This window comes from Archocentrus centrarchus, chromosome 4 (assembly GCF_007364275.1).
Source record: "Archocentrus centrarchus isolate MPI-CPG fArcCen1 chromosome 4, fArcCen1, whole genome shotgun sequence".
In the NCBI taxonomy this organism is placed as follows: domain Eukaryota; kingdom Metazoa; phylum Chordata; class Actinopteri; order Cichliformes; family Cichlidae; genus Archocentrus; species Archocentrus centrarchus.
In genome coordinates, this window is record NC_044349.1 from 12,746,330 (window position 1) to 12,771,137 (window position 24,808).

General features: G+C 39.4%; 3 protein-coding genes across 8 annotated transcripts in view; 1 reads left to right on the plus strand and 2 right to left on the minus strand.

Moving 5' to 3' along the window:
- Nucleotides 1-6,584, minus strand: part of crb1 (crumbs cell polarity complex component 1) — a 21,961-nt gene extending 15,377 nt beyond the window's left edge. For 3 of the 5 annotated variants that reach the window (XM_030726884.1, XM_030726888.1, XM_030726887.1), the window contains exons 1-2: nt 6,236-6,361; nt 5,590-5,889 (exon numbers count right to left, since the gene is read on the minus strand). In XM_030726884.1, coding sequence (XP_030582744.1) covers nt 5,590-5,671 — 82 coding nt within the window. In that variant the 5' untranslated portion in view covers nt 5,672-5,889; nt 6,236-6,361. Of the gene's footprint in view, nt 1-5,589; nt 5,946-6,235; nt 6,362-6,475 lie in introns of those variants that run through there. The other 2 variants (XM_030726885.1, XM_030726886.1) reach the window with 2 other exon arrangements.
- axdnd1 (axonemal dynein light chain domain containing 1) lies at nt 6,398-20,266 on the plus strand. 2 transcript variants are annotated; one of them, XM_030726890.1, is made up of 25 exons: nt 6,398-6,613; nt 9,498-9,652; nt 9,895-9,998; nt 10,361-10,454; nt 10,666-10,751; nt 10,856-10,912; nt 11,104-11,212; nt 11,663-11,784; nt 12,063-12,203; nt 12,308-12,412; nt 12,544-12,664; nt 13,405-13,506; nt 13,623-13,789; nt 13,959-14,028; nt 14,508-14,742; nt 14,903-15,104; nt 16,470-16,566; nt 16,827-17,020; nt 17,278-17,368; nt 17,464-17,607; nt 17,890-17,973; nt 18,501-18,602; nt 18,713-18,804; nt 19,685-19,824; nt 19,904-20,266. In XM_030726890.1, the coding sequence occupies exons 1-25, from the start codon at nt 6,544-6,546 to the stop codon at nt 20,020-20,022; spliced, it is 3,003 nt and encodes a 1,000-aa protein (XP_030582750.1). In that variant the 5' UTR covers nt 6,398-6,543; the 3' UTR covers nt 20,023-20,266. The 2 variants fall into 2 exon arrangements, with proteins under 2 accessions (XP_030582750.1, XP_030582751.1); XM_030726891.1 differs by having other exon boundaries at nt 16,473-16,566.
- Nucleotides 20,267-20,475: 209 nt separating this feature from the next.
- Nucleotides 20,476-24,210, minus strand: LOC115779456 (podocin-like). Its single transcript, XM_030728130.1, has 7 exons — nt 23,898-24,210; nt 23,682-23,785; nt 23,223-23,295; nt 21,850-21,932; nt 21,488-21,747; nt 21,087-21,165; nt 20,476-20,953 (listed from the first exon to the last, which is right to left on the minus strand). The coding sequence occupies exons 1-7, from the start codon at nt 24,208-24,210 to the stop codon at nt 20,753-20,755; spliced, it is 1,113 nt and encodes a 370-aa protein (XP_030583990.1). The 3' UTR covers nt 20,476-20,752.
- Between the last annotated feature and the right edge of the window lie 598 nt (nt 24,211-24,808).

Sequence of the window (24,808 nt, forward strand, 5' to 3'; positions counted from 1 at the left end):
ATTTCATTTATTAAGGGAGAAAAAACTATCCAAACCTACCTGGCCCTGTGTGCAAAAGTAATTGCCCCTTAAATCTAATACCTGTTTGTGCCAATCTTGGCAGTCAGAACTGGAATCAAGCATTTCTGATAACTGGCAATGAGTCTTTCACATCACTGTGGAGGAATTTTGGCCCAAACTTCTTAGCAGAATTGTTTTAATTCAGCCACACTGGAGGCGTTCCAAGCATGAACGGCCTGTTTAAGGTCACGCCAAAGCATCTCAATCGGATTTAAGTCCAGACTTTGACTAGGCCACTCCAAAAGCTTCATTTATTTATTTATTTATTTATTTTTTTGAGCCATTGAGAGGTGGACTTGCTGGTGTGTTTCAGATCACTGTCCTGCTGCATAACCCAAGTGAGCTTGAGCTTCAGGGCATGAACTGATTCCCAGACGTTCTCCTTCAGAATTTTCTGGTAGAGAGCAGAATTCATGGTTCCATCAATTATAGCAAGTCATCCTGAAGCAGCAAAGCAGCTCCAGACCATCACACTACCACCACCATGTTTGACTGTTGCTATGAGCTTCTTTTTATGAAATGCTGTGTTAGTTTTATGCCAGATGTTATAGGACTCAAACCTTCAAAAGGTTTAGCTCTTGTCTTGTCAGTCCACAAAATATTTTCATTAAAATCTTGAGGGTCATCGAGATGTTTTTTTAGAAAATGTGAGGTGAGCCTTTGCGTTGTGGTTTTCACCTTGGAACTCTCCCATGGATGCCATTTTTGCCCAGTTTCTTTCTTATTGTTGAATTATGAACTCGGACCTTAACTGAGGTGAGTGAGGCCTGCAATTCTTTACATGTTGTTCTGGCTTCTTTTGTGACCTCCTGGATGAGTTGTTGAGTATTCTTGAACCAATTTTGGAAGGCAGACCACTCCTGGGAAGGTTGTTCCAGGCTGTCTCCATTTGTGGATAATGACTCTCACTGTGGTTCACTGGAGTACCAGTGTCTCATAAATAGCTTTGTAGCCCTTTCCAGACTGATGGATATCAATGATTTTATCATCTGTTCTTGAGTTTCTTCAGATCGTGACATGATCAGTTGCTTTATAAGATCTAGATGTAGATAAAATTCCTATAAAATAATCCAAGAACATTTATTAGTCTTAAACTATTTCTAGTCTCAAGCTGCTTCAGACTAATAGTTCTACAAAACAGCTGTTTGCACCAATGCCCACTGAATGGTGAATGAATTGCTGTTTTAGCTTGATCACGTCTGGCATGAAGCTCTTTTATCTCTCTTTAGCTTTGATTAAAGAAAAAAAGCAGTTGTTGTAACAAGGGCTTTAAATTCAAGAGCCTCTCAAGGCGTTGTGGCTGGCTGCCACAGAAACCAATTCCACTGTTTGGCTTTAGCATTCCTCCTATTTCCATGGTGACAGCATCCAACTGAAAATTTGAGCCATTTATTGCTTTACTCATTATGGTGTGTTTTTTAATGAGGAGGATTAAACACCACAATGCCACAGCTTTGGGTTTAGCTCTGATTTCAGCATGGACATGATATAACTAGTAATTAGAGGATAAGCATTTGTTTTTTTGTGTAACTGCAATTATAAACAGAAGCTCTCAAACTATATATGACTTAAATATGCAGGTTAAACATTTTTTTCTAGACTAATGAGTCAATAAGTGATTAAAGAAGTTATTATACATGTTAATCTTATTCAAGTAAATTTTTATTTTACACAGATTTTATCACCATCACATATAATCACAGCTTCCATGATAACAACATGACAACATTAAATATTATAGCTAAAGTGAATTAAAATATATTTTAGAACACTGTTTTAGGATGGTGAATAATGAAATGGGGCCTAAGAACAGAAAAAAAATTTGCAGTTTCACAGATTTCAGGCATAAATTCTGCATTTGTTTGTATCCACTTCAAAACAGTAATTAAAATAATAAACACAAACCAGTAAAAAAATTTTTAAAAAGGCAAATATTACTATATCAAAGTAGGTGTATTGAAAAAATATGTACAAAAAAATTCTGTAAGTAAATAAGAAAAAAATTAATTAAGGTGGAAATCAAGGATTTGAATCTAGTGGTGATAAAAAGGTATTCTCTGGCTCCCAAAATGTTGTATAATTTGAGCCAATGTTCTAAAGCAGTTCTTAATAATTACATTGTTAGTATGAGATACAGGAGATGTTGCTGGGGGAAGGCACAAGTACAAAGAAGCAGAGCAACATGAAGCCTCCTCCACTGGTAGCCATTTGGGAGTCTCATAGTTAACACTGCACCAAAATAACATTGTGCGGATATTAGCAGACCAACAAGAAAATTGGAAATTTGGTGCAGCAAGCCCTCCCATTTCTTTACTTTTCTGTAAGATACTCTTTCGTATCCTAGGAGGTTTTTTGTTCCATAAAAACTGAAAAACTAATGCATCAAGCGACCAAAAAAAATGTTTTGGAATAAATACTGGTGTGCACTGAAAAGGGTACAAGAATTTTGGCAACACAGTCATTTTGATACAGCTAATCCTGCCTGCTAGAGACAGCAGCAGCATAGACCAGCACTGTAAGTCCTGAGTCAGCTGATCAAGTAAAGAAGTGAAATTGGTTTTAAAAAGTTATAAATAGTTCTTGGTCACATGGATTCCCAGGTGTTAGCTCTGTGACAGGCTGGCAACCTGTACAGGGTGTACCCTGCCTCTTGCACTATGACAACTGGGATAGGCTTCATCCCCCCACAACCCTGAAAAGGATAAGTGGGAGAAAATGTGTCAAAGTATTGCTTTTTTTCTTCCTGACTGAATTCATATATCATGCTGGCCGTGAGACTTACTCCCTGCAGCTTTTACATATACAAGAAAGCATCAAAAAAAGAAATAGCTATAGGCATCTCAAAATTGGCATACTGTACTCCAGGAAAAACAAATGGGACGACGTAATCGATTGAACATAAGGGGTACGATACAAAAAATGAGTGCAAGAAAGATTCTTCTATCTTTGTGTTTTTCCTGCCCTTTGTGATTGATTCCAGCCTCATTAGTTTATATTAAATTACACTTTGTGCCTGTGTATTCATAATCCAGTGCTTTCCCTTGTCAGTTGTCACTATATCTGTGATTGTTGCCTGTGTTCATTGCAGTGTTCTTCTTTGTCTTGAAATGTCTGCTTTATATTTATTGGACTGTGCTGATCCTGACTGGAGTTTTGAGTCTTCCTACATTCCTGTACATTTCAATCAGATTCTTCATTAAAACTTTCTTTAGTATATATTTTTTTAGAACATTTTATTTATTTATTTATTTAGCAACCTGTCTGCCTCCTTTATGTCTGCATTTGGGGCTTCTTGAACTGAACTAATTTGTGACATGAGTTGAATTAAACCCTCACTGGATTTATGTGGCGTTATAAAGGGCCCTGTGTAAGGAGTGTGAAAAGGCTGCTCTGACTAAATGAAGACAGGGAAATGTCCTTTAAGCTCTGACCTGGGAACTCTTGACCTGACTGGATTAATGACTTTCTTAACACTCATGATTACATCCTATTGTTGCCCAGTGCTGTGGGGGCAAAGACTACGGAACTGTTTACTGTGGAAAGTGTGCATAAAGGGCCCACAGTGTCTACAAGAGAGCCCTCGGGAGCTTGAAAATTTGAACAGCTCTTACTGTCTTAGCAGGAAGTCACTTTAAAGTGAGTTAGCTCCAATACCTCCTGTTTTGGACACTGTTCCTGAATCAGCTGACATTTCCCCTGTTTCTGAGTCCAATGTTCCCTCTGTTTCCGAATATGATTTCTCCTCTTTTCTTGAGTCAGAGCCAGTTTGCATCCTCTCTGTTCCTGAGTCTGAATTATCCAACGCAAAGATTGTTTTGGAATTCCCTGCTCAATCTAAATTTTCCCTTATGCTCTATATCAAGCTTTCTTCAGAGTTCTCTCTCTCTCTCTCTCTCTCTCTTTCTCTCTTCATTTGCCTCGTTTTACATCAGTTCAGCTGTGTTTGGTGCCTCTGTTCATCCATGGTGCTCTGCCCCATGTTAGAGAAGCTATGGGCCTCGTGCTTTTGGATACTTACTTTGGACTGTGCTGTCTTCTGAGTTTTAAGTCTTTCTAAATTCCCATAGTCATAAAAGGTTAGCTATTTTTCTCTGTTTTTTCGGCAACAAGCTTGTCTAAACTCTACATTTGCATGCTGTTTTGAACTGAACCATCTCATAACAGAAGCTGGAGACCATAAATGCTGCTGGTATGATCACAGATTTTACAATAATCTTCACACACCCTTAAAGAGCACAATCAAGCTGAGAGACTATTAAGACACAGGAGAGCGCAATTAGGGTCCACTTGGCGCTATCTTCTCAAACTCAGCTATCAGTCTTCTGTCACTGGTGGAGGTCAATCAGTTTCACAGCCAGACAGCAAGGTTCTCCAGGAGCAGCTTAGACATGTCTAGACTTGGACTCAGTGAGACCAGGCTATGAGCTGCATGCGTCGGGGGTATGATCGAGATCAAGGGTATCAGTGGCAATTCTCTGACCATATGCCTGTATCATTACAAGAACGATCAACCTCTACACTTAGATCAGATTACATCATATATGTTACAGAAACCTTCACTCTGACTCACTCAGTTATTTCAATTATATTAAAAATATTACATAAGTATTATAATTGGCATGTATTTAAATGGTAACAGGTGGTTCCCATTCCACTCTTTATTCAATTCACTGTATTCAGAATGTTCCCTGAGGCAGAGTTCACAGTATTCAGAGCCATTTGTGGCTATTTGAGACACAGCTCCAGCCAACCGCACATCCCCTCCCACAGCATGTAAGGCTTTTTTCATATGCAAATCACATCTAAGGGTCTTTGTCTGGACCTATCTGTAGGCCTTTAAATGGCACATGCGTGGCACCTGACATCTCCTCGGGACTGATGCATGTTGCTGGTGTATATGTCTGTCTGTTTCGGTCGTGATAAGAGGACATGTTGTTACTGGGTGTTTTGGACAGCAGCAGAGACAAATAGCATTGCCTTTTGTCCCATTATTTGTCCACCCCCAAAACCCACCCCCAGTCTTCCCACCCGCCCTCATGGGCCACTATGCTACCCCCCATTGTTAGAGCTCTTTTAGTCATCTTTAGCTTTTCAATCCTTAGAAACAGTGCAGAGATTAGTATTGTCAATGATGTCACCTCACAAGTCTTGTAATTAAAATTCTGAGCATGGACTAGTTGAAATGCAAGCCCATAACTAAACTTAAATGCAACACATTCCCGCCCCTTTAAAAAAATTAAAAGTTATTGAAAAGGTTTTTGGAAGTATTTACAATCATGCATGGTTTCTTGCAGGTTTCTGAGAATGTATTCTAAATGGATAAATACTAGAATGTCATTTTATCTGACTCTCACTGTGGGTTCAAACTGGACAAGTGCAAAAATCTGATTTAGTGTTTGCACTGAAACTTTAATGAGTGTATCATGAAATTAAACAAAATCTCAGGGTAAACTAAACTGAAATTCAACTCAGACAGCTAGAGATTTAAAAAAAGAGAGAGAAATAAAAAAAAAAAAATCCATTACTTACCCTCCGTCACAAACAGTGATGAGATGAGTAGTGTGCAGGCAAGTAATTCAAAATGACGATAACGAATTAAATCCATAATCATGACAGGAAATCATCCTGTTCCTTGTGTTCAAGTCTAGCCATACGCTGTCCTCTTACTGCAGGTTGCTCCGCTTCTGCCTTGCAGTAACGCCGTTGTCAACTCCAGATCCACTTGATGCACACTTGTCCTGCTGGAGCACCATCAAGAGCTCCCATAGCTCAGAAATAAAAAGACAGCGTGCTGTTCAACGGGGCACAGACTGGGCTACACACCCTCCCCTGCAGAGCAGTGACGGATTACCACATGGGAGGGCAATTTCAGTACAGGAAAGGAACTTTTAATAAATAATATCAGAAATAATAAATATCACAACAAAGATTAGGATTATAAATTTGTGGGTAATTAAAATCACCTATCAAATCATTTATTCATCTATTAATGAGTCAAATAATGAGCAAATGACTTTCAATTTTATTTTATTTATTCATTGTCTAATATCAAGCGTTAGGCTATATTTGTGGTAAATTCATGTCAAAATAATTGATCAATTAAATGAAACTGTTCTCAATAAATCACCATTGTAAACAAACGCAGAAAATCTACATAAATAAGCAGAATATTGACCTGTATAACTGTACAATACGTGCTGTTGGGCCGTCACTAAATGTAGAAACACGCCAAATTACAAGAAATAAATAATTTATGTATATATTGCTCACAAACGCAGATCCAGAGAAATGAACAAATTTGAGTGATCTAACCGCGCAACGCGTTCCCAAGGCGACGCGACCAGGAAGTAGAAGCTCAGAGGAGAAGTGAAAGAGGCAGTTTGTTCAACAGATAAAACTGGCTTCTCGCTTTCACCTTTTACTGTCAAAGTTGCAGAGTCTCGCCTCCGAATTTTAGTGCAACATCCTCACCGCGGCTCCAGGATGTCTGCGTCAGCGAGAGCCAGTTCAGCGCCACATTCGTCGAGGCCGGAGCAGCCGCTGGACACCAGAGGTGACGCTAACAGGCGCAGTTTCAGTGAAAGGGGATAGCTTAACATGGCACTAACTACTGCCCACATAATATGTTCATGCATAACAAAAAAAAAAAAAATTCAGGGGCGAGTTTAGGATTTCTGTAGTAGTTTTTCTGGTGGGTTGGGGACCAGTAAATAGTCATGAGGTGAAATAAGAAAATTCCTCATTCAGAAATAAATACAGTAAACTTGGAAGGTTTTTGTCGTGCTCTGTTCCCTGAAACAGGGGGGATGACATGAAAATAGTGGGAAAAAGTATTTGTTTTACTATATTGCAAAGTGTTAGAAATAGTATGAAGACCCTTATATAAACGAGAAATACTACAGTGTAAAAAGTAAAAGTTGGCATTTAAAACTCTCCTTGAGCAAACTTAAAAAAGCATTTGCATCAAAAAAAAGTCTTAAGTAGCTAAAAGTATCCATTGATTCAATAAAAGTATCTATTATACATCTCAAACATATCTAAAACATTTACATTAATTAATCCAGTCACAGTATAACTTTCTCTTGAAGATCACTACAAGCTACTTATGCCTTATGAAACAATAAATTGAGCTAGTACTTTTATTCTTAGTTTAATATAAATAAGTACATTAGTGTAACTAACACACCATGCTTGGACTAACAAGAGTGTCAAACACCCAACAAGGGTGCCAAGTGGCATATGCAATACCTCATAAGCTACTTGGCATGATCGTGTGTTCCCTAAAGGCTCTTCTATCCTGCTAGAACAACAGTATATTAACTAGAACATTAGGCCAATGTTCTACTTTACAGTTATAAACAACAAGCAGTGTACATGTGCATAAAACTTAGTAGGTCCTTCCCTTGTCTATTACCAAATTTCATGAATTCAGCTTGTTGCACATCTGGCAGACAAATATTAAACAATAACTGTTACTGACCATTTTCAGAGCAATGATTTTGTCATGCTTTTTACTGCAATTACTGAACCAAAGAAGCAGCAGACTCAGACCACCAATAAAAGTCTTAAAAGGTTTATTTACAGAATGAATTGAATTAACAACAGGCAAGTGAGCGATTAGGTAGGAACTATTTCCTCCTATTTTTTATTTTTATTTGAAAGATAGCAGATTTACTTACAGATACTTATTTCGTTTTCCAGACATCTTCCCAGTTTCCAGTTTTAGTATTTCAAAAATAGTATCTAACCAGCCATCTATTGTAGGGGGGGTTGGGTTTAGCCATTTTCTTGTAATATAGGTAGGAATTTCCATCAGATGAGGGTTTGATGATGAGGATTTGCAAAGGTGTAACGATATTGAACTCTGAGGCCTTACTTGTTAGAATTGGTGTTTGCAGTGTAGGAGGGGTAACAGGTGGGCAGGCTGGAATACAGATAAGATGAAGGAGGCTCTGTAGAAAGTGGGCAGGCAGGTGAGTAGCAGGTATTTAAGTCCTTGTTTCCACAGAGCCGGCTGTGATCTTCAGACTTCTCAAAGAAACACAGGTAAGTTCTTCAGGGAACAAACAGCAAACTCCAGGCTGGGACCTGGGAAACAGCTGAGGAAAGAAGATTACTGAGCAAAGCACATGAGGGCTACAACTAAACTGGAAAGTCAATTTAGCACCACAATGGCGACAACAATTTGGCAGAGAATAGCTGCCACAGCTGGGCCTTATGTACACATCACTTATGAGGCAATCAGCCTCCAGGTGCATGAGAGCAATCCTGGGAAAGGGCAGGTCCACTTGTAGGTGCAGACACAGGTACAGCCCACCTCTCCACCTGATAAACAGAAAGAAAGAGAAAAACAGAGGAAAAAAAAACACACACGTCTGCCCAAACCCTAACAGTTGTTTGTCAACACGGACTTATGAATCATTAAAGGATTGAAAAAAGACACCTAACTCAAGGGATGAACCAGTGTTGTGTCTACACATAGCAGACAACTAAGCAAAGAAGGCAGTTTACTAACAATTTGAAGCAAAAACACATAATTTCTTTAGTTGAATCTACCCCCCCCCCAAAAAAAGCCTAACACAACAGTTTGGCAGCTATAAAATAGTATTTTTGCACCAACAAGATGATTCTCAAAGAACTATTACTGTAAAACTTGGCGTATCTCAGCATGGTGTGCAGTGTGTCCTTAAAAATTTTGAGGAAACTGGGCAAGTGGCAGGACTAAAAACCTATACAGTATATGAACAGTATCTGAAAGTCATGTCCCTGAGAAAGGAAGAAATCCAGCAAAGACCTGACACAGGACCTGAGTGATGCATCTGGCCCTTCAGTTGATCCATTTATTGTTCACTAAAGTCTGATCAGAAATGGTCTCAGTGGAAGGGTGGCTGTCAAGAAATGCCTGAGGTATACCAAATTACAAAAGAACTGGACAGAAAATCCCTGACAACACGTCAGTGAAGAATCCAAATTTGAAACTTTTGGTTCAAATCTTCATCAGTATGTACAAAGGAGGTCAGCAGAGAGCTAAGAGTGAGTGTCTACAGCCATCTGTAAACCAAGGTGGAGGCTCTGTCATGGTTTTGGGCAGCATTTTAGCCACTGGTGTTGGGGATCTTGTCAAAACCGATGGAATTAAGAAACCATAAATATACGGTCAGATTTTGATCCACCATGCAGTACCATCTGGAAAGTGTCTGATTGGCAACGGCTTCATTTTTCAGCATGAAAATGACCTCAAACACATTTCCAATGCAGTGGAAGCTTACCTGGATAGAAAAACACAATTTCTTTTTGTTCTTTATGCACAATGCAAGACAAGACCCTCTATTGTACATGTAAACAAATTGTGAGACCTAGGAGCTTCTAAAATCAGGTCAGAGACAGAGTTATTAAACACATATGATTCTGATGGGTTTTGATTTTATTTTTCTTAGTGGCAGAACTGAATTTTCAAGTCCCAGTGGAGAGCATCAAGACACAGCCTCCCGACAGAAACCAGATCGTCCCACACGAACTTCTGCTCAGCCTAACCTCCACTGTCTGCAAGAGGAGAACACTGGGGCAATCTGCACATGACCGACACTGCGAGGTAGCTTCAAACCCCATTTACATCTACATGATCATTCCTTATTTGGAATATACATTTCTCCATTTGAGTTTCCCGTGCAACACAAGGTATGTGCTAATATAAAATGCATTGATACAGTGAGGTGCGTGTCTGAGAAAATCTGGGTTTTTTTTCTACAAATACAAATGATTTTATTTTATTTTTTAAAGGAACACAATGCCACTTGTCTTTGTAAGTGTCGTTTGTGACTGGTTCTTATCCAGGGCTGTGGAATCAGACGCCCAGATGCAGTCTGGCATCATCCACTTGGACGCAAAAAATACAAATATTTTCTGGAGCAGCCAACATCCCTGACTGGAGCCGGCAGGTCAGTTAGACAGACACACACATGCTATAAACTGTTACTGCAGCTGTCGAGTTTCTACAAATGCTTGGACTGGAACTCAAAAAATGATGTTGTATTATGTCTTAATTCATTATTTATGAGCACAAGTAAATATTCATTTCTTAATTTCTTACCTAGATATATTTAAAATAATTTTCTCTGACACTTGGTATTTATAACTCAGTTGAAGTCAGCTATAAATACTGTTTTGGAAAGTATGTTTTTCAGTCTGACAGTGAATCTAAATGGCAGTGACATGAAATGTCCCAGAAAGACTATTTTTCTGCAATCAGTTGATAAACTAAGGAACATCTTTTTTTTCTTTTTGCATGGTGTCCATATAGTGATATTTCTTTCCTGTGTGATGCTGTGGTAACTAAAAAGAAGACAACGCCCCTGCCACCGGTTACTGAAAAGAGTGGCGTTGATGACACAGAGGTGAGCTGCCTCAGCTAATGTTTCTTTGGGCAAAAATAGCATGTGCCTCAGAATGTACCTGTCCTCATTTTCCATTTTTAACTCCTCATAGCATAACTGATTTATGATCAGGTGGTATGACTGATTTCATACGCCTATTTGCTGCTATTCATGTAAGCATGTGCACAAGTATACGGTATGAGGTGATAATCGTGGCTGCTTTGTCTTTCAGAACTTGTGTGTCTCCGACAGGTTTATCCCAGAAGAATATCACATAGTGAAAAATAAAGGAATACGGAGCCTTGAGTTCTACGAGGAGTGAGCTTCACTGTGTTCAGTCTGCTTTTTTGATGTTCATTGTGTAATCTGATATTATTATCATTATTAAAGTCAAATTTTCTGTCAACTCTTCTCTTCTGCAGTGCATTCACAGTGCAGCTGAAGGATGATGAACAGAGGCTGCGGGTCCTCCCTTCACTGTGAGTTCATAGATTCAAATTCCTCTTTTTGATAGATAAGCTTAAGAGGTACAGTCTTCGCTGATTAATAATAGTAAGATGTTATACCATACCTGTGTACCATTTAATAGGCAAAGTGTTAGGTAAGGAAAAAGGTTAACGGAACCCTTACATGTGTAATAATATACCTTTCTGTGTATTTATTTGTCTAGGAGGCCCAGTGGCAGGCTGGAAGTGGTCCAGCTGATGAAGATGATGGATGATATGCTGGAGAAGGCTGGAGTGGATGAGCAGAATGAGGAGCTGACTGAGGTCTCCCAAGTAGGCAGACAGACATAGAAGGAGAAAGTACACTACCACTGCGCTACATAGAAAAATATACACCGGTACAACCTTTAAGTAGAAAAATGGACAAAATCTTGGAAAAATATTTACTATTTAAATAATTCCGCCTGCCTACACCTGTGAATCTGCAAGACGCTCCTCTTTTTCATGCTGTGTCTAATGTAATCTGTGTTAGCACTATACGGTGGATCTTGGTGTTGCTCTCTTTGCTTTATGTAAAAGAAATGGCTTAAGAGGAAAGTGAAAATCTTCTTTTGCCAACCTGTTCCCACCTGAGCTTTTATTAGCATTGCCGTTATAACCGCAATAGATTTAAAGATTTGTGTTTGTGTGTGAACCACAGAAACGTCAGCAATTGTGGTAAGAATTACTTGGAATATCAGAATGTGTGCAGTGTGAGAACCTGTGTAATGACTTGTCTTTCAGCTGGAGGGTCTGCTTGAGCTCGTGAAGGTTGAGCAGAACATCTACAACATTGTTTTCCATGAACTGATCAGGCAGGTCAGTGTGGGCTGTGCTGAGAGAGGACAGCTTCTTGCCAAACTCAGGTTAGCAGCCAACACATCAGAATGGTGTGTAAGTGGTAAAAAAGAAAAGCCAGAACTCTTATGAGTCTTAAAACGGGTGTATCAAAATATGAATGTCTCCTATAAAATGAAGCACATGTCTGCAGTGGTATTTTGTTATTTTTCATTAGTATAAGTTAAATATGAAAATTATTTCTACAGAAGACTTGGAGGAATTGTGACATTTTCAGGGACTCTCTTCCATTAATGACCCCCTAGACCCCTTTTTGTCACAGCAGCTCTTGTGTGTGTTTGTGCAGACAGCGCTACCAGTCCCTGCTGGATCGAATTCCACGACGTCTGAAGGCTTTACACACTGAAGTTGTAGCCCAGCGGGCTCTGGATCGTCGGCTCACAGAGGAGATCCATCACATCAAATCATCCATTCAGCAGCTTAGCACGTACGCAAGTCACGATCAGCCTGTCCAGTCGCGATAAACGATATTATCATGTGCTGTTAAGGACAAGAAAATGTTGATGGTTTTATTCTGTGTTGTCTTCACAGGGAACTGTCTAAAATCAGAGACCATGATGCCTTTGTTTCCCAGCAGGCGGAGCATGCTCACTGGCAGTTAGCTGAGGCACTCAAGCAGACTCACATCAACTCAAAGTTAGTCTATATGAACCAGGTTTTTGTGTTGTGAAAGAGATAAAAAAGTATTCTTTCTAAACATGGAATATAAGCATGCAGTGCAAAATCAGAAATTGTGATCTCTCAAATGATATAAGTGCTCCTCTCAGTGTGGTTCAGGCTTACCATGAGCTGTATGAGCTCCAGAGGGCTCGCCTGGAGGCTCAGCTGATCCACATGACTGAAGACAGAGACTGCTGGGCTCAGTTTACCCTCTGTCTCGCCCTCAAGGTGTGTGAGGCCATTGTGTAGGTTCATTTGGACTGATCTTGCGTATGTTCTCTCTTCTCTCAAATAATAGTTGCGACGACTTTAATTTTAGAATGAGAAAGATGATTGTTATACCGTACTATGTGGTTAACTCTTTGTTGAGGTCTAAAGCTAGTAAGATAAAGTGAGGAAGTGGATTGTAGAACACATTTTACTGAGTTGGATTTCACAATATGCTCAAATCTATTCCTAGGTGGTGAAATGTAACTTTGCATTTTTTCCATAGTAATATTTAGTAGACTCGACCGATATAGCTGCAAGTCCGATATTAGCCATTTGCCAATATATCAGTTTCTGCATTTATAACAACCAATATATTTTTTTTTTAAAAAAAGCAAAGAAGAGATGGGAGAAACTGCAAAGGAGTATTAGGGCCACGTTGAGAAAAAAAATTAAATCGTGCATTTTGAGAATAAAGTCAAAATTTTGAGAAAAAAGTCTAAATACTATTTTGAGAAAAAAGTCATAAAAGACACATAAATAACTACACATAAAAAAATGTTAGGGGAATCTGTTTTGTGTGTCTGAAAGAAAAAAATATTGGTTGATATATAAGGGTTTAAAATCACTAAATATCAGTATCAGTCTTAAAAGTACTATATTGGTCAGTAGACTGTTCAGATTAAATTTCTGCTCAAAGATGCAAAGTCAGAAACAAGTTGGCCTGAAAGATTTTTTTTTAACTTTTAATTTTTTGTCAGGTGATCAGTGTGAAGAAGCTGCATCTGGTTAGTCATCTGCATATCTGTGAGCAAAACTGGTTCAAGACAGCAGAACACTGCATCCTTTTCCTCACATCAAAGGTAAAAATACAGCCACAGGTGCAGATCTGTGGCTGTATTTTTTTTGGGGGGGGGGGCTGGAGCCTATCTGGTGGCTCAGTTAGACTCAAGCTATAACAGTTCCCTTCCTGCTGTAGGACACAGAATGCCTAAACATTATCATGGACAACACAGACTGCTGGAAAAAGCAGTTGACTGCTTTCATGTCCCAGCTGAAGAAGACTGAACATGCCCACTGTGCACAGATCAGTGCCATCCAGCAAGGCATCAACAATTGGCTTTCCTTCTGCTCCTCAATTAAGAAGTAAGGGAAGTTAAAATACCCCCCAAAAAATAATGTTTTATGTTGTTTTATGTTATCCTAAACTGGCAGTAGCGAAAGAGAATTTTACTTTGATTTACTATAATTTGGCACCTTGACATCTTATATTCACTGTGTGTTCTAACAATGGTGCTCTTCTTTCTTTCTCAAGACATCCTGATCCAAAATACAACAAAACATCGGTGGAAGAAATTCATGCTGATTTGAAGCAGTGGTCAAATGTAAGGCACCACTTTTATTTCCTCTGTGTATTTTCCTTGTTGTTGTCCTGGGTGTTAGTTATGTTACCATCCATCTGAAGGGTCTTATTTCCAGCAGCTTTCTGAATTATTACAGTAATCCCATCATGCGTTTTTTTTTTTTTTTAGAAAAATCTAAAAAAAAAAAAAATCTAATCACATAATTTCATCACTTTAGTCTTTAATCGCATTTGCCTCTTTTCTCATAATCATCACAACTTGTCAAGTCTTCTGTGTATCATCTGTCATTGTCATCTGTCTGCTGCGTCTCACCTCTGTCATTTTTAAAAAAAATCTTTTCTAACTGGAAATAAACTAACAGCTTGGTGTTTAAACAGTAAGGGCCATTTTAGTAGTCTTTACTTGCATAATATTCCAAAAATCTAGAGGGTATGACACGACATGGTTAAGGCCAGACACTGTAACAGTAAACATTTGTTCTCTGTGTTCTTTTTCTCCAGATGCTGGCACTGCAGTGTGAGCACCACCAAGGCGAGAAACAGCTTAGCTGCCAGCAGACACTTAGCGAACTTGGTCGCATCCAGGAAAAATGGCTGAATATGAGCCTTCAGCTGTTCAGAAGACACCCCGCTGCTGATGGTGTACCCCTTCAAGGCCAGCAGGCCCAAAGAGAACTGGATAAAATCCTATCTGAGCTCCTGAAAGAGCTGGACATTAAAGTTAATGGGGAGAATGGTGAGAGCCATAAAATGACACTGTCAGAGAAACAGCAATCACAAAATCTTCTGTCTATATCTGTTTCTTGTTTTCTTTGCATTATTTATTAATATCACTCATTTGAGTTAATAAACCTTGAATTATGGACAGACTACATTGCTGAACAATACTGTTGCAGGGTTCCATGGGCATTTGATGTCACTCTGCAGTCTCATGGAGTCCTGGGTTTCCAAACTTGCTGCAGTGATTGAACAGCCAGAACAGATGTCCGTCTCTGATTGGTTAGAGCTGGAGAAAGCACTGCACAATTGGCAGAGTTTGACTGAAGAAGCTCAACAGCACTTCTCCAACAAAAAAGACAACAATAAACCTGACATTTTGTAAGTTTTTCATTCCCTGGTGCAGTTAGGTCCATAACATAAACAGACTACTTTGAGAAAGACTAGTTTATTATTGTAAACTAGTAATACTAGGTTCATAATTTGATGGATACCATTTTCTGATACAATTTCTGTACTTTTGCCTCTGTGCACCACCACACTGGATTTTAAATCAAGCAATCAAGATGTGATTGAAGTGCAGACCCTCAGTTTTAATTCAGTTTTTTACAAAAATTGGAGAAACAGAACTTTAAATATAAGGCTTGTTAGATGAAAATCCTTTGCAGTCAGTGACATCATGAAGTCTTGAACACAAATGCTGTTTTGTCCCTTGAGATGCTCCACTAGACCTTTACTGCAGCCACCTTCAGTTGCTGCTTGTTTGTGGGTCTTTCTGCATTCAGTTTTGCATTTAATAACTGAAAAGCTGTTCTGTTGGTTTCAGGTCAGGTGACTGACTTGGCCATTGAAAAATGTCCCATTTCTTTTTACTTGAGAAACTCTTGGGTTTCTTTGGATTTGGGTTGTCATCCATTAGCTCTGTGAAGTGCTGTCTGAGCAGTTGTGCAGCATTTGGCTGAATCTGAGCAGAGAGTACAGCCCTGTACACTTTATAGATCATCCTGCCACTTCTGTCAGCAGTCACATCATCAATAAAATCTAATGGACCAGATCCACTGGCAGCCATACATGCCCATGCCCATACCATGGCACTGCCTCCATCATGTTTGATAAAGTGGTGAGCTTCAGATCATGAGCTGTTTCTCTCCATCACAGTCTAACCAGATTGTTGATTTGGCCACTTGTAAAATGTTTGCTATATCTCTGATAGGTTTATTTTGTTTTTGTTTTGTTTTTTTTCAGTCTGATGAAGGCTTCACTCACTCCCACTGATATCTCTTTGTGTCTTATATTTAAAATTACAGTGAAAAGTGATAAAATACAAATTTCAAACTGTTGTTTTGAAATAACAGGGGAGCAGGCCACACCTGGCCATGAAACTCAGTCAGCTGTACAATCAATTTTGAGCCTCTGGAAATGGAGGACGGTGTATAAAATATCTAGAATATTGGTGGGAATAGCTTATTTGCATAAAGTATAATCTTCTTACTTATAATCACTTTAATTTTGTTCATTAATGCATTCTGTGGTGAGACCTTGAGTTCAACAGCACCCAGAGATGAGGGCCAATCACATCTTTTATAACCTAATTATATTTGTTGCTTGAGATGTAGATTTTTTAATTAACAGATATAAAAAAATATGTAGAAAAATTAAACCTAATGTGTTTTCAGGAAATTCAAATACTTTGCTGCAGTTCTTTACAGTGATTCTCAAATGCTTCCTTATGTGTGTTTGTAAAAGCAGTGCAGAGGCAGAAAAGGAGTTTGACAGCGTACAGGAGTTCATGACCAACCTGTCGAACCTCATTGAGGGTGAGAACTTCAGACTCCATGAGGAAGTGAGTACCAAGCATGTTCAGTAATACTGTCAAGGGGGGTTTACATGTTTTGAAAATGTAAACTGTACTATGTCATTTTCTTTTTTTTTTTTCAAGAGTTTTGGAAATAGTATATGATATGATGCTCAGGTTTTGCACAGCAGTTGTTTGCTGCAGCTGTGTCAGAAGTGATTTAATTCATATTTAAGTCATATGAGACTGATTTTTGGTCTTTCCAAGGATTTTTGTTTTTTAAGTTTAGCTGTTTTCTCTCCTGTCAGATCAGATCTGTTCACATGGCTCAGACGCGCTGGATGTTAGATTTATTGCTCTTTGTGGTTCCCAACCACAGCGAGGAGCAAAACCATGAACAGGAACTCCACCAGTACATTCCAGAGATTTCTCAAGAGACTCTGGATGAGGATGCCAAGATGCTCACTGAGAAGCTGGATCATTTGTCCAGCTACATCACCAGGTACCAGAAGCTACAGTTACAGATTTCTATAGTTTACAGTAACTGTGTGATAAAATAAATCACCTTTGTTCTCTTACACAAGTGCTAAACTGAATTTTATCACAGATTGTACTGATAATATCTCTAATATTAAGTTAACAACACATTAAACTGAAGCAGGTTACGTAGTTTTAAATGTAAAATAAATCACAGTGAGGGAGGATTAATAAAGAAAATGGTTTGTGAGGCCTTACTCATCTAAAAAATGTTATATTTAGCTCATGCACCCTGGTTCTGGAGGAGCAGGTTCACATGAACACACTTTCAGCTCAGGCTGAAAATGAGATGAATGAGTTCAAAAGGCTGCAGGTAAACAGAGATCCGGCATGCAAACAGTATCATTTGTAATATTGAGGCTTTGTTAATAACGTTTTTGTAATACCAACTTGAATTTGTGTCCCCAGAAGGAGTGTGGTGATTGGGTGGAGACCTGCATGATTCTGCTCACAAGGGTTCACGGTGCTCCTGAGGAGCTGCCTGTCAGGCCGCTTTCTTCCATTTCTAACAGTGATGTCTTAGTCTGTAGAGCAGATAGCATGGAGACTTTGGTGAGGACTCAACTCAAATCGAGCTCACACAAGTTTGGTAAATGTATTTGTTGCACATATAAAAAGGTATTTCTGAATTTACACTGATACTGCACTGATATAGCACTGGCAACAGAAGAGAAGAAGAGAGAGTGGAAGAGCAATTGTTCAAGTATCACATTTTATTAAAGTCAAGGTCTAATATTCACATCTGTGTGTGTGTGTGTGTGTGTGTGTGTGTGTGTGTGTGTGTGTGTGTGTGTGTCTGTGTGGGCACGGGGGTGGGTCGGTGTGTGTTTACAGGTGAATAAAGAAGTGTCAGCAGAATCTACAACAGACAACGAGGACAAAGAGGTCAAAGCAGATGCAGAGCCAAAACAAAGAGATGTTAGTTTCTAGTTAGTGAAATGCTGAAAGAAGAGAGCGGGCATTCGCCCGAGTAATGACAGAGGACAGTTTGTTCCTGTAGTAAGATGAGAGGATAAAGTTTTGGGCTCCTTATGTGCCTCTGATGAGTTAGAGAACTCTGTATTAGCATTCAGTAATATCATAAATAACATTTGTTCAAGTGGTTTTTGCTTTGTACGTGTAACTGAAATAGCTGCAAATTGCAATACTATTTGCTATAATATTAATCGGTCATTGAACGCATATTTTTAACCAACTTAACAAATGAATCTAATTATGATAATGAAGATGAGGTGTTTACTCTTATTTTTTGACAGAGCCTTGTTGAAAGACACAAAACGCAACACAGGGTTTATCGAGTATTGATAGTTTCTCTGAAGTGTACTTTGTTGAGTAGTACCCAGAATGCAACAGTTAATTGCACAGACCTTTATAATAGAAGCACATCTAGCTTCACGTTTGTCACATTAAGCAATATGACTAAAATTTGTGTTTTTCTCCTCCAGGGGGAGCTAGCGGTTTGTGAGAGCCCTGTGCTGAATCTGATTAGTTACGATGGAAGCATCACACAAAGAAAGCTTGGAGCTTGCAGTGTCCATCTACATAGGGTCAGACAATTAAAATCGCACATTTTAAATATTAGTAGAAGCCGCTTTCTAAAGAACTGGACAGCCTGTGTGTCTGCTCCTCTAATCATCTGTTTCTCCATGTCTATCAGACTGGTGAGCTGGTTGTGTCTCCAGTGACAGAAGATAACCAGAAAGCTTTCAGGGATCTGACCACAGTAGGATTATTGCAGCAAGAACTGCAGTGAGTTTATTTCCTAATTGTTGGGTGGAATAATTATGTTTCATGAATGTTACTGAAAATATGCCTTTTGTTTAATTTTGTTATCCTTTGCCTGTCAATGTGATATTTTTTTTGATAACCTCTTCAAATCAGCAAAGACACAAATGTATACAGTGCTGTGTAAAAGTCCTGAACCACTTCTCATTTCTTTATATTTTGCTATCAAAATGGGAAATGGGTGCAGCAATTTATTGAAGTGTGCAAAAACATGTTTCATTAAACTTAAATATGTTTGTACAATTCTAACAAGCTTGAAAGTCAGTTTTTGGTTATGCCAAATACTTTTCTTGAACCCTCTTAGCTTTACGGATGGCTGTAGACACTCACTGTTATACTTCTATCCCACCCTCCTCCACATGACCTTGTTGGTACAAAATATTAAACTTAGCACATAAAGTAAGGAAATTTGTGTTTGGTCGATTATTTCTTTGTTGTAACAATACTTCATACCATAAAGAAACAGTTTTTAGCAATAAATCTTATACTTTGGAAAGCCTGTTTATTTCCCCTTAAATGGTGCCACATTTGTAAGGAAAATAAATGTGTGGGTTGAGCAGCAGAGTTGAGTATGTGGGTTGCACCCATGAAAACTGGGCAAATCTTCTCTGCCAATGCCAAGGATGGATGAGATCAGAAGGATGTCATAGAAATAAATGGATGATGATGAATACTGAGAGATCTTTGACCTTTAAAATCCTAAAGGCCTCATATGTCTTAGTTTACTAACCTCAAAACCTACATCTAAATCATGCCCCCACTGAATGTTGTCCCCTCCTGACCGCTTATGTATCAATATAATGCTTTTTCAATGGTTGAGAGTCTGCTTTCCTTCCCCCTCTAGTGATTCTGAGGTGCGAGTGAAGATTGCTGAGGAGCGAGCCCTCAAAGCTGAGGAGGCCCTGCAGGAAGCACTGAAGACAATAAAAGACCTGGAGAGACAACAGCAGTGCCGCCCCAGTCTGCAGCCCAGGAGTAACGAAGGTGCAGATTAATCAGCTGATAAAAGATAACAGCATATAAGCACCGAGGTGGTACATGTCTTTATCTGTTTATGTTTCAGGAAAAAAGAAACCACCACCTTCACCTTCACCTCCACCCGAAACAACGGCAACTCCTCCAAAGAAAAGCCCAACCACAGCCAAACCCACAAGCAGCACCAAAAAGACCAAGAAACGCTGATCAGATGACGCAGCAACTCTTTAGATTTATTCTGAAAAGTGTGAACAAATTTTTTGGTTTACATGTGAACAGAGGGGAAACCACATGCACACAAACACAAACATTGTGATGTAACTGATAATTATCAATGATAATTATCAGTTACATCAAAATCACTTCATGATATCATTTATATAAAGGTTTGCTGTGGCTTTATTTAACCTTATGGTGAGTGTTATTGTTGTGTTCTTCCAAAAATAAAAGTTTCTGCATTCATGTTGTTGCATGAAGTTACATTTTCCTGGATGGTTATTAAAACCTGATCAGGCTGAATTAAAATTAGAATTTTATAGTTAGATTATTTGCATTTAACAGGAAATTAAAAGAACAACTAGTGATGTTTTAGTGATCTTTCAAGACTTAAAACTATGTTCCTTTATGGTATGTTTGTGCCTTTCTTTTCAAGTTGGCAGTTTGAAACTAGAAGGGCACTCAGCAGAGCGCCTACCTCACCTGGTAAAGAATCCTTTTACAAAATCCTTGATCCAGATTGTGATGCATATCACCATCTAAATTTAATCAATTGTTCCTTGCACCACCCACAACTCCACAACTCTTCATTGAAGTCCCTTCATTATTTTCCAAGTTATCCTGCTAACAGACAGACCGCGACCAAAAACATAAACTCTCCACCTATCGCTGGGTGAGGTAATTATGAGCACAATTTAAATACAGCAGAAACTCTAAAGTTTCACATCATTTGCGAGTCTGTGTCTGGCTCCCCAGGTGTCACCCCACCATCGCCTTCCACACCGGGGGGAGGAGGGGGTGGTAGGGATGAAAGGTCAGAGTTCAGGTTTGGAGGGAAAGGCAGGACCAAGGCAGGTTGAAGATGACGGAGGGAAGCCCTAAATCCATCCCAGGCAGCCATCTCACTTTCTGCTGCTTTGACCTGAGAAGAGAAGGACTGCAGTTGAAGGCTGCTGTTTTACTAATGCTTCTACAAATACATATTTACTCAGAAAGGGATTAAAATAATAATAAACAATGATTCTTAGATTATAAAAACAGGTGCGGGCACTGACTTTGATCTGCTGTTGTCTCTTGGCCTCAGCCTCAGCAGCCAGACTCTGCTGTAACTCCACAGGAAAACTGAGCTCATCTCTGACAGAAAATCAAACACAAACACAACCCAGCCTGGTCAGCACTGGTCACTCCACTTTGCTGTTCATCTGAAGAGGAAAATCCTTTCCAGAAATTGATGCATTTTTCAGAGCAGCTACACCCTCATATTGTACTAATTGGTAACTCTTTTGAGCTCCTTAGATTCTACAAAAATCCCCTCGATTCACTGGAAGTCGAGACTGACTTCAGTGAAGAGTCATTAACAAAACTGAATAGATGCACTGCAGGAAGTTCATTTAAAAAGGTGAATTACAGAGGAAACACAACAACGAAATAAAGGAGACTTTATCTTTGGTCTTACATGTCCGCTCTCTCCACCTTGATGCCCCAGCGACAAGCAAAGGAGTCAACTGTTGTTTGTATCTGCTCCCCGATCCTCCTCCTGTGCAGCAGGACATGGCTGAATGTTTGCTGCGCCAGGACGTCTCTGACTGCTGCCTGAACCAGACTCTGCAGCACTGTGGTCAGACTGGATACAGCTGAACTGCACAGTGCCACGTTCTCTATTTGGTAATAACACACCACGCTCAGCTCTGGCCTCACCAGGTCTTTTGTCACCACCTGCAAACAAACAAATAAGAAAATGTCATGTCAAATGTCAAAATGTCATAAGATTAGAAATGGGAATATTTACACATGTGATGTGTGTGTCCATTTCTGTACCACGTGAGGAGGAACCTTCAACATTTTCAGTCGGATGTCAACTTTGTGACACACATCAAGTAGCGGGAGGTAGAAAAGAAGACCTGGAGGGAAAAAGACCGGGGGGGTTGATACTGGATGTCACCCTAGTGAGTCTTCTCATGAGCTGTGATCCATAATACTCTATCAACCCTAATACAAACTGCTGGTAATAACTGTATTCTGCTAAGAGCTACAGGATATAATAATTAGAAATTCATCACCATCTCTGTGACCTACATTATTTCTATTTGTGTATTTATGCAAAAAATATTTCCCAGATACATTTTTTAATGTTTATTAGTGATAATCACTGCCCTCTTACTTTCCAGGCCAGAAAGTAATAATACAAACAGTAAAGCACACCCTTACATGGGGTTACTGTTATTTGTGTTTGAGGTACATGAGATTAATGTAAGAAAACAAAAAGATTGCAGTTTAATTAAGAAAATAAATGAATATAACTTTAATACCCTTTTTCAGCGAATGCATCCTCCTCTGTCACACCAACCCTCGGGATGTCCTTCACTATATCCATGAACCTTCTCTGTGGTCTTCCTCTTTTCCTCCTGCCTGGCAGCTCCATCTTCAACATCCTTTGTCCAACATCCACCAATCCCTCCTCTACACCATCTCAACCTCACCACCATCTTGTAAACTTTCCCTTGCTGCTAACCTTTCATCACAAATCACCACTGACACTTATTTCCACCCACTGCACCCTGCACTCTGTTTTTCGCCTCTCTTGCTTACTATGTCTCACACACATGTATTCTGTCTTGCTTCTGCTGATGTTCATTCCTCTTCTCTCCAGAGCATACCTCCACCTCTCCAGGTTTTCTTCTACCTGTTGATGCTCGCACTACAGGTGACATTGTTGTCCGCAAACATCATAGTCCACAGATATTCCTGCCTGCCATCACCACTGCAAACAAGAAGAGGCTCAGAGCAGATCTTTGATGTAATCCCACCCCCCAACTTGAACCCATCTGACACACCAACCTCCCCACTGTCTCACTATCCTCATACATCTCTTGCACCACCCTCACATATTTCTCTGCTGCTCCTGACCTGCTCATACAACACCATAGTTCCTCTATTGGCACCCTATCATCTGCTTTCTCTGGATCTATGTACAAAGACACAGGGCCACTCATTCTAACCATCTCTATACTTTTAAAGGCATCAGCATAATAGCATAGCAGGTAATTTAAGCCCATTTGCTTCCTGGAGCATCTCTTTCACTTAAACGATTAATGTAACTGAACCATTATTAATGAATTTGGTTAATATATGAGATTTTTTTTTTTGTAATCAGTGTCAACAGATGAGATTGAAAAAAAATCTGGGCTGACCTGGTCCTCTGGGTCTTCCACGCAGTAGGTGACCAAGTCTGAAGATCACAGCTCTCTCATGTTCCCTCACTACCTGTGAATCAACATGACAGCCTTCTGTCAAACAGTCCTTGTGAACTTGCTCAAGTCTCAGCTAGATGTGCGACCCAAAGAGGTGGACTTTTATTGAGCACTCCACATGTAGACATGCATTGCATTTCTAGATTAAAGGTATTAGGACAATAACAAACTTTAAACTGGGGCTTTAAACTGGGGCTTTAGTATGTACTAAAGCAATCATATCCATGATAGAATTAAACAAATTTAACTTATCCTTTAACATCCGTGCCCTCACTTTTTCATCACAAACTGTATCCATAGTTTTTCCTCTGTCGTGTCTTGCATCTATTTTTTTCTAAAGAAATTTCAGATCTCTGTCCTGCCATTTAGCTTATATTTGGGATGAAGTTTAGTCCATACTTTGACACAGAACCAGATGGAAAAAGGGAGGAAGAGGAGAACCAGAGCCAAGACAAGGACCATCACTAGCCACTCACAGACTCCCAGGTTCTTGTGCTTCAGATCTGTAAAGATCCACAGTATTTAATGTGAAGAGCGCTAACCAACATGTTCAGATTGCACAGAATGAATATGAAAAAATATATACATTAGAAAAATGTAAACACTTTGACTCACGGTCTTCCTGTTCTGCTACTTCCAGAAGCCCCACATTCTCATCCTTGACTTCATCTCTCACGCTGTCTATGTCCACCACAGTTGATTTCAACTTCACTTCTGTCTCTTGCCCCATCTTCACTCCATGTGTACCTAGCCTCTCCGTCTGCAGCTTCTCTTTCCTCACTGATGATGCTTCAGAGAGCTGATCTACCTTGGGTTTCCTTTGAGGATTTCTTCTTGGAGACACTGAGGCTCCCCTGTCCCTCTCCTTCCTGGGCATCATTCTGGATTTCAGTGGTTGATTGGATAGCTCATCGGAGGACTTCTCCATGCTGGCTGCATGCTCTGCAGCAAGAACAGATTAGTGGAGCGATTTCTTCCTTTTCTTCCTCTGGATTTAAAAAAATAAAATAAAATAAAATAAAATTTGTGACTACTGGGAGATGCTTCCTCTTGCTGGATGACTGATCAGCTGTCAGCTGTGGTGATGGGACAGAGTGCATCAATGTAATTAAGGCTGACTGTTTGAGTGTGGGAGTACATTTGAGTGTGGGAGTACAACAGCAGTGGGGAGGTGCCACTTACCACCCTCTTTTCTTTAATTGTATGGTGGTAATCCTTTGCCAGTAAGACATCTAATGACTGTTACAAAAGCAGTGCCCCACCACCACCCCCACCCTGAAAGACTGCAATTAAAGAAAAATGTTAAGATATCAAAAATAAAACATCAAAATGAAACAATAAGCTTTCACTTTATCATCTTCTTAACTACTGTCTCCCTTTTTTTCATAGATTTAGAGGGTCAGTTAATACGTGGAATAAAGAAATGCTGGATGACTTCATTTTAACAATATTCTATTTATTTGTAAACTGGTTAAAAAAATGTTTATAGACCCCTAAAATTGAAATTCATGCCATTAATATTTAAT